This window comes from Salmo salar, chromosome 07, assembly GCF_965601325.2.
Source record: "Salmo salar chromosome 07, fSalSal1, whole genome shotgun sequence".
Taxonomy (NCBI): Eukaryota; Metazoa; Chordata; class Actinopteri; order Salmoniformes; family Salmonidae; genus Salmo; species Salmo salar.
Window position 1 is genome coordinate 42,473,474 of NC_138297.1, and position 9,766 is coordinate 42,483,239.

General features: G+C 43.5%; 1 protein-coding gene across 1 annotated transcript; it reads right to left on the bottom strand.

Annotated features, from left to right (window-relative positions):
- Window positions 1-2,841: 2,841 nt before the first annotated feature.
- LOC106609235 (suppressor APC domain-containing protein 1) lies at window positions 2,842-8,362 on the bottom strand. Its single transcript, XM_014207788.2, has 4 exons — window positions 8,032-8,362; window positions 7,072-7,233; window positions 3,334-3,498; window positions 2,842-3,144 (listed from the first exon to the last, which is right to left on the bottom strand). Exons 1-4 carry the CDS (start codon window positions 8,131-8,133, stop codon window positions 3,049-3,051), a joined length of 525 nt encoding a protein of 174 aa, XP_014063263.2. The 5' UTR covers window positions 8,134-8,362; the 3' UTR covers window positions 2,842-3,048.
- Window positions 8,363-9,766: the final 1,404 nt, after the last annotated feature.

The following is a 9,766-nucleotide window of genomic DNA, read 5'->3' on the forward strand; positions in this document are numbered from 1 at the left end:
TGTTTCTCTCATGGAGCCCCAGGCACTAGGGTATTTTGGTTTGCCTTTGAAAACCAGTGTGAGGCTTAGAATGACCTTAAACCCAAATATATTTTGCATAGGTACAGTACATGGTTAGCACTGCATTGTACATAGACAGTGTCATCTCATCACACTCGAAAACAGGCCACTAGAGATATAATTGTGTAGGTCTATATTCCTTTTGACATTTTCAGTTGTGTCAGTGACTCAGTGTGCCAGTAAAATGATTGGAAAAAAACTTCCCAAACCTTTTTTTGTTGTTGAGCGAATTAATAATATTTAATCCTTAGCTATTTGACACTGATGTGATGGACTGAAAGCAAGTTCATTTGAGTCATCCATCCTCTCAGCATTTGAACTCAGTCCAGGGGAGTGTAGGCCTGAACATCAATGCCTTGACGACAGGAGAGCCTGGAGTGATGTATCCATCGGAAGTGTGTGTCTCATGTCTGTTTACACTATACACTCTGACTAATAATATCTATCACACTTTATTATGTGTGGATGATTGAACATTTTGACACTTTTTAATTCATTTTAGCATAATCTTTGGCAGTGATGAAAGTGACACTTATTTTCTTTGTATGGTGCCCCTTTTGGGACACTGTATTACAACAAGTATTAAAATAGGATGTACAGTATTTTCAATATCCCTTTGTTAATAAAATGGACACCATTATCCAGTTGTCATAAACAAGCACATCCATTATCTGATATTGCCAGGCAGCCAAGAAAAGAAAATACACAGGACTTTGTTGATGCAAACACAACACTACCGTTTTACTGTAATACATCTTGGAGATAAAAACATCTTGGAGATGTTATAGATTCATTTAGACCCCCCCAATGAAGTCTATTAGACTTCCTGAGTACTTCAAAGCTAGTAACCATCTGAGGGTGCCATCTGAGGGTGTGCAGGAAGTTCTCCATCCTAATAGTCTCAGGAATGCATTAAAAACCCACAGCATCCGAGAGGAAGCCATCAAACTATTTCTCTGTTTACAGTTCACACCACTACAGACCTGCAGGGGAGTGGGCGCACGTGTATCCTAAGTCTCCTTCATAGGAAAACCATAGATACTAATCAATACAACTCTAGGAAAACCACAGAAAAAATAAATAAAACCACAACAGGTTGGGTACAGGATAGGTTGAGTGGGAGACCAGCAGAGTTGAAAGTCAATGAACCATGCTGGCAAGGAAGAAAGATTGTCGAGTGTCATAGAAGCATGACATCCTCAATAAAAGGTTGTTTGGCTCTGCAGTGGGAATTACAACCAATAATTAGCTGAGTGCTGGTACCCTGGTCTTGATGGTTCAGTGGCGGTCTGTAGCGAGGGAACAGGGGCTACTTATTTGAAAGCATGGTCCATAATGGATGTTTTCTTTTTTTTCTTGTTACAAAGGGTGTGTACGTGGTTGCATTTATGAATGCAATTTTATCATTACTGTTTGGCCAAAGAAATGTGCACTTTACAAATACAGTGTGTGCAACATACTGTATTTGATGTGTTGGTGTGACAATTCAGTAGCATTCAACTTTCCTTGGCCTAGCTGACTGAGCAAGCCTCCTCTCTCAGTCCAATAGCTGCTTTTCAAATTTGGGTTTCAGGCAGTCGGCATAATCCGAAAGCTTTGGCCAACGACAGCACATTATATGTGCCTTGGTAAACGTGCAGTACATGGGTATGTCTATCCCAGCGCCCTGCCTCTCTCGCTCTCTGTTTGGGATTACTATAAGTCCTTGGTGGGATATGTATAATTCCAAACACAGACAAAAAGCAGCAACATCACTTCTCTGGGCCAAACAAGTAAGCAGAGACACTGGGCCAGTATAGGTACAGGATAAACACTCTCTGGGAGACAATGATACCGCCATTCTCTCTGATGAAAATCCCCCACAACAAGATTGGTCCACGTCTCCAGAAGACGGCAAGAACAATGAAAACAGGAGTAGGAAGAAAACAAGCAATAGAACGTTAGATAAATAGGCCTGCTGCCATGTGGTAGGCTGCACTAGTATTCGCAAAGCAACATTCCCAATGCTCCTGTTCATGATATCCCATAAAGGCCAGCATACAGCCACACTATACTGAATGAAGTAGGGGAATGATATTTAGACTGATAGTGTTTGTGCGAATAGATGGCGTGCAGGGCATGGCTGCTTTAGTGTGTTTATGCTCGCGAGGTGTGTGTGTGTGCGAGCCAGCCATGTGTCAGTGATAGAGAGGCTAGATAAGTCTTATCAGCTGAGGTAACATCAGTGCGGGACCACCAGCGGAGGAGCGGTAACGTGTATCGACAGAAACCTCACAGGCTTGGGGCGGAAATGTGAACTATGATGAACGTTGACAGAGAGGATACAGGGTGCTGGCCAGCTACTGCCCAGAGACAAATCTACTGCACAAGGAGTTGGTGTATCAGATTGCAGTGTACTTGGAGACAACAGATGGCCTTTTCAATCTCTTTAAAAAAAATTATCATATAACTGGACAATCATCTAAATATTATAGTTTGTCTCTCGGCTTATGTTCTGATTGTAGATTTTGAACAGCAGCATATGCATGCTGAATTCACCTTCACTTTTCACCATAGCTGAGGGTCTACCGCCCCCTTCTGGGGGTTCTTGGTGTTGCTCTGTGTTTCACAGGCGGTACATGACCAATAGACAGACACACATAATTAGGTTAAGACCACTTGGCATTTGCATATAGGTTTGGAAGGTGAGGACGAGCCTGAGGTGATGCTCCTACATGCCAGTCTGGTTATTCAGCCAACCAGTCAACAGGACTGAAGAAAATGAGACAATAACACACTCAGTCTTTGTACATACATTATATTGAATTATTATTTTACAAACATATTTACAGTGGTGAGAGAAAATGAAATCCTGACATTGATTGGAAGAACTTTAGTTGAAGAGTTATGAAGCGGTGTTCAGTCGCGTGTGTGTTCTTGTGTGATAAAAGTGAAATGGGCTTGATAGCAGGTGTACAAACATCGGAAATAACTCAGTCAGGATGCCCACTACACTTCTACACCCAGATGCACACTCAGCTCTTGCAAAAGGCGGTCTCTCTCCAGCTCCAACAGGGAGATTTGAAAATTCTTCTCGCTCACCTCCTGCCAAAATAAAACATAAGAAAACAAAATAATAATAATCACCTAATCTACCCACCCACATGAATCTAAAGAACTGAAGTAGGATGCTTTAGTGCTAGGCTGTGAAATAAACAAGCCAGAACACCCGTTAGCTCTCCAAGACCAGGGTCGGAGATCAAGGATAAAGATACTAAAGGGGTTCTCTCTCACCTGTACCAGTACCGTGTTCTGCCACCGTAGCTCATTGTCTGATACCTCGACCCCGTCCCTCTTCAGAGAGGAGGGACAGCTGGTTACGTTGGGCTCAATCATCAGACTACCCAAAGATCCATTCACCCTCTGGATCTGAGACCTCAGGAGGCACGATGACACCCCCTGTACAGAGTGATGAGAAGTGATACGTTTAATATCAACTCTACGGTTTAACGAAACTTGTTAGCTTGTAAAGACATATGCAGTTGAAGTCAGAAGTTTACATACACCTTAGCCAAATACATTTAAACTCAGTTCCACAATTCCTGACATTTAATCCTAGTAAAACTTCCCTGTTTTAGGTTGGTTAGGATCACCACTTTATTTTAAGAATGTGAAATGTCAGAATAATAGTAGAGAGAATTATTTATTTCAGCTTTTATTTCTTTCATCACATTCCTAGTGGGTCAGAAGTTTACATACACTCAATTAGTATTTGATAGCATTTCCTTTAAATTGTTTAACTTGGGTCAAACGTTTTGGGTAGGCTTCCACAAGCTTCCCACAATAAGTTGGGTGAATTGTGGCCCATTCCTCCTGACAGAGCTGGTGTAACTGAGTCAGGTTTGTAGGCCTCCTTGCTCGCACACGCTTTTTCAGATCTGCCCACACATTTTTTATGGGATTGAGGTTAGGGCTTTGTGATGGCCACTCCAATACCTTGACTTTGTTGTCCTTAAGCCATTTTTCCACAACTTTGGAAGTATGCTTGGGGTCATTGTCCATTTGGAAGACCCATTTGCGACCAAGCTTTAACTTCCTGACTGAGGTCTTGAGATGTTGCTTCAATACATCCACAATCCTCATGATGCCATCTATTTTGTGAAGTGCACCAGTCCCTCCTGCAGCAAAGCACCCCCACAACATGATGCTGCCACCCCCGTCCTTCACAGTTGGGATGGTGTTCTTCGGCTTGCAAGCGTTCCTCTTTTTCCTCCAAACATAACGATTGTCATTATGGCCATACAGTTCTATTTTTGTTTCCTCAGACCAGAGGACATTTCTCCAAAAACTACAATCTTTGTCCCCATGGGCAGTTCCAAACCGTTGTCTGGCTTTTTTATGGTGGTTTTGGAGCAGTGGTTTCTTCCTTGCTGAGCGCCTTTCAGGTTATGTCGATATAGGACTCGTTTTACTGTGGATATAGATACTTTTGTACCTGTTTCCTCCAGCATCTTCACAAGGTCCTTTGCTGTTGTTCTGGGATTGATTTGCACTTTTCGCACCAAATTACGTTCATCTCTAGGAGACAGAATGTGTCTCCTTCCTGAGTCGTATGGCGGCTGCGTGGTCCCATGGTGTTTATACTTGCATTCTATTGTTTGTACAGATGAATGTGGTACTTTCAGGCATTTGGAAATTGCTCCCAAGGATGAACCAGACTTGTGGAGGTCTACAATTATTTTCTGAGGTCTTGGCTGATTTCTTTTGATTTTCCCATGATGTCAAGCAAAGAGGCACTAAGTATGAAGGTAGGCCTTGAAATACATCCACAGGTACACCTCCAATTGACTCAAATTATGTCAATTAGCCTATCAGAAGATTCTAAAGCCATGACATCCTTTTCTGAAATTTTCGAAGTTGGTTAAAGGCACAGTCAACTTAGTGTATGTAAACTTCTGACCCACTGGAAATGTGATACAGTGAATTGTAAGTTAAATAATCTGTCTGTAAACAATTGTTGGAAAAATTTATTTTGTCATGCATGAAGTAGATGTCCTAACCGACTTGCCAAAACTATCTCGCTCTCTTTTGACGAACATATCAAGACTGTTTCAAGGACAGCTTTTTTCCATCTATGTGACATTGCAAAAATCAGAAACTTTCTGTCCAAAAATTAATCCATGCTTTTGTCACTGCTAGGTTAGACTACTGCAATGCTCAACTTTCCGGCTACCAGGATAAAGCACTAAATAAACTTCAGTTAGTGCTAAACATGGCTGCTAGAATCTTGACTAGAAAAACATTTGATCATATTACTCCAGTGCTAGCCTCTCTACACTGGCTTCCTGTTAAGAGCTGATTTCAAGGTTTTATTGCTAACCTACAAAGCATTACATGGGCTTGCTCCTACCTATCTTTCCGATTTGGTCCTGCCGTACATACCTACACATATGCTACGGTCACAAGACGCAGGCCTCCTAACTGTCCCTAGAATTTATAAGCAAACAGATGCAGGCAGGGCTTTCTCCTATAGAGCTCCATTTTTATGGAATGGTCTGCCTACCCATGTGAGAGACGCAGACTCGGTCTAAACTTTTAAGTCTTTATTGAAGACTCATCTCTTCAGTAGGTCCTATGATTGAGTGTAGTCTGGCCCAGGAGTGTGAAGGTGAATGGAAAGGCACTGGAGCAATGAACCGCCCTTGCTGTCTCTGCCTGGCCGGTTCCCCTTTCTCCACTCTAACCCTATTACTGGGGCTGAGTCACTGGCTTACTGGTGCTCTTCCATGCCGTCCCTAGGAGGGGTGCGTCACTTGAGTGGGTTGAGTCACTGACGTGATCTTCCTGTCTGGGTTGGTGCCCCCCCTTGGGTTGTGCCGTGGCGGAGATCTTTGTGGGCTATACTCGGCCTTGTCTCAGGATGGTAAGTTGGTGGTTGAAGATATCCCTCTAGTGGTGTGGGGGCTGTGCTTTGGCAAAGTGGGTGGGGTTATATCCTGCCTGTTTGGCCCTGTATGAGGGTATCGTCGGACGGGGCCACAGTGTCTCCCGACCCCTCCTGTCTCAGCTTCCAGTATTTATGCTGCAGTAGTTTATGTGTCGGGGGGCTAGGGTCAGTCTGTTGTATCTGGAGTATTTCTCCTGTCTTCTCCGGTGTCCTGTGTGAATTTAATTCTCTCTAACTTTCTTTCTCTTTCTTTCTTTCTTTCTTTCTTTCTTTCTCTCTTTCGGAGGACCTGGGCCCTAGGACCATGCCTCAGGACTACCTGGCCTGATGACTCCTTGCTGTCCCCAGTCCACCTGGCTGTGCTGCTGCTCCAGTTTCAACTGTTCTATGGAACACTGACCTGTTCACCTGATGTGCTACCTGTCCCAGACCTGCTGTTTTCAACTCTCTAGAGACTGCAGGAGCGGTAGAGATACTCTGAATGATTGGCTATGAAAAGCCAACTGACATTTACTCCTGAGGTGCTGACCTGTTGTACCCTCGACAACCACTGTGATTTTTTTATTTGACCCTGCTGGTCATCTATGAACATTTGAACATCTTGACCATGTTCTGTTATAATCTCCACTCGGCACAGCCAGAAGAAGACTGGCCACCCCTCATAGCCTGGTTCCTCTCTCGGTTTCTTCCTAGGTTCTGGCCTTTCTAGCCACCGTGCTTCTACACCTGCATTACTTGCTGTTTGGGGTTTTAGGCTGGTTTTCTGTACAGCACTTTGAGATATCAGCTGATGTAAGAAGGGCTTTATAAATACATTTGATTTGATTTGATTTAACAAGAAATGTGTGGAGTGGTTGAAAAACGGGTTTTAGTGACTCCAACCTAAGTGTATGTAAACTTCCGACTTCAACTGTATATACAGAATATTCAAGCTCAGCTTGAGTTTCCAAGGCATAAAATTCCCATTTAAAATTTTAGTTAGACTGCTCATTTTTTGTTTGGAGCCAACATGGAGAACAATTTGCGACGTTCTGTATCTCTGTCTATCTGTGTAAAACAATATCAACCTCACTGTAGTAACTCACCTCTCCTCCCCACACCTCTGCCCCAGCCCCGGTGCCCACGTTAGCCTGCCTGGATCTGTTGTCCTCCAGTCTATGTCGGTACCATAGTCGGGCTTGCTTCAGAACCTGCTGCCCGGCCCACAGAGAGTCCTGCTCCCTCTCCAAGTTCTTTAGCCTCTTAATCTGAGACAACAAGAAGTGAAATTTAGGCAACATTCAAGTTCAATTAGCTTTATTTTCCATATAGGAGATTTGTACTGGAAAATGAAGTTGGTAGAGCTACAAGTATGTTGTGTTGGATATGGAAATAAAGTGTAGATGAGTTGCCTACTACTGTGTGACTGGAATATTATCTTCAGGCTCTTGCCAGGAAGCTGTGAGGAGCTGGACAAAACATGTGGGAATTTGTCATCGGGGTGGCTGATGCAATGGAGTCCTGCTGCTCTGCCGTCGAAGACTAAACATGGATCTGTATCCATGAAACTATAACTACGTAATGAAACCAGGAGTGAATATAGTCATTTTAAGCAATGACAAAATGTAATAGTGTAGCCTTATGTGTGTAATGAAGCTCCAGATAGTACCTGGGGGGGTACTATGGCTGGTTGTCACTCAATACAAACTCAATACAATAGCTTGTGTTTACAACGTTTGGAATTGATTACCTCATTGTAACTCCCTCTCTCATTTCATGTTGAAACAGACACTGACTATCTATAATCACAACTACAGTTCTCTACATAATCCTATGGAAAATAAGACCATGTGAAATGCACACGACAGCATTCCTGTCTTGATACGCTCACTTTGGTAATATGCAGAACATACTGTACGGTCCAATAAGTCAGTCAGTCAGACATAGACACGTTGTGCACTCACGCCAGCATATTTTACCTATGAATCTGTCAAACTGAAGCCCCTGATAAGTATCAACACACACACACACACACACACACACACACACACACACACAGGTCTCACCCATAGGTAGAAGCGCAGGGCGTCAAGGCTGTAGAGGCTGCTCCGGAGAGGGATGATGACCATGGTGTAGGACGCAGGGGCTGGGCACTGAGGGTAGGCCATGGGAGAGCCTTACCTCTGCCAGCCCAACACAGCCCTTGTGCCCTGCACTGCCCTAACACAGCCCTACACACAGCCCTAGACTGTTCTACGTGGTCACACGTTGTCCTGCTCAATCCTACACAGCTCTACTCCTCGCTAAACAGCAGTACAGGCAGCTAGGGAACACAGCAGGCTTCGTCTGAACAGGACAGGAACAAATAGAGAGAATCCGAGAGAGAGAGAGAGAGAGAGGGTGTGAACAAGAGTGGAAAAGAGGCATGGGTAGTGAACTATATAGTGCCCTGGGGCAAGGTAATGAAAAATTCCACGTGTCATTGCCATGACTGGCTTATTGACAGATCCACCAGAGGGGACTGAACAAGGCAATGAAAAAAAAGATGGCAGCGACAGAAAACAGAAAACAGGAATTGGAAAAGTGAGCCTGGGGTATTTTTTGACTGGGGGGGGGGGGGATGACACAGGCATGGAGATAGCAGCCTCTTCCCCCTGCTCCACACACTACATCAAAAACATTCCCTATTGAAACAGAGGAGTACAGACTGAATGGCTGTAGCCATGCCGTGAAGAGTTATCCCTAGTTTCAGGCAAACAGTTTCGGGTTTGTTCTGTTCCAACATGTTATGGAATGTGACTGCACTTGAGCATAGAGATCACACAATGCAAAGTATCATAAAGGAGTGTACAGGTATGTACAGTACGCTTAGGTCATTGACTGCTGTCAAACGAGACTGACGAAAAGCTTGAGGCTTATGATTCTGCACTCTTAGAATAAAGGGTGACAAAAGGGCTCTTTGGCTGTCCCAATAGGATAACCTTTTTTGGTTCCAGGTAGAATCATTTTGGGTTTCATGTCGTACCCTCTGTGGAAAGGATTCTACATGGAACCCAAAACGGTTCTATTTGGAACCAAAAGGGTTCTACCTGGAACCAATGAGGGTTCCTCAAAGGATTATCCTATGTGGACCGCCAAAGAAACCTTTTAGGTTCAAGATAGCCCTTTGTTTCTGAGAGTTTATACTAGTATACATTACATTAAAAACAAAAGGTTGTTTTGAATGTGTCAATTTGTTTCTGAGAGCCTGGTAAGCCTGGTTTAAATATGCAGAATACACTGTTCATACACAGTCTGAACAGAGCAAATTGACACGGCACGCAACACGCTGTCACTCCCATAGAGAAGAAAATCTATGATTACTGCAGATGCCCATAGAGAAGAAAATCTATGATTACTGCAGATGCCCATAGAGAAGAAAATCTATGATTACTGCAGATGCCCATAGAGAAGAAAATCTATGATTACTGCAGATGCCCATAGAGAAGAAAATCTATGATTACTGCAGATGCCCATAGAGAAGAAAATCTATGATTGCTGCAGATGCCCATAGAGAAGAAAATCTATGATTGCCGCAGATGCCCCCTGGCAAAATGTAACCTTGGTCCAAATGTAACCATGGCACAGAGAGCGGTTAGGCCCCATTTTGTTTTTACAAGGGTCAAGACAATGTAACCTACTGTGAAAGCACTTCAATCGAAATCTCCTCTTAGTGTCATTTAAATGATATGTTGAGAGATTGACAGCTCCATGACTACAGCAAGGGAATGTGTAAACAGGCTAATTCAGACAAGGAATGCT

What these genes read in the sequence shown, in the direction of transcription:
- LOC106609235 (XM_014207788.2), bottom strand. Translation starts at nt 8,133, where the DNA reads ATGGCCTACCCTCAGTGCCCAGCCCCTGCGTCCTACACCATGGTCATC. An exon ending in CCCTGCGCTTCTACCTATGG is followed by an intron (nt 7,234 to 8,031) that starts GTGAGACCTGTG and finishes TTGTTGTCTCAG; the next exon opens with ATTAAGAGGCTAAAGAACTT. An exon ending in AGAACACGGTACTGGTACAG is followed by an intron (nt 3,145 to 3,333) that starts GTGAGAGAGAAC and finishes TTATTTTGGCAG; the next exon opens with GAGGTGAGCGAGAAGAATTT.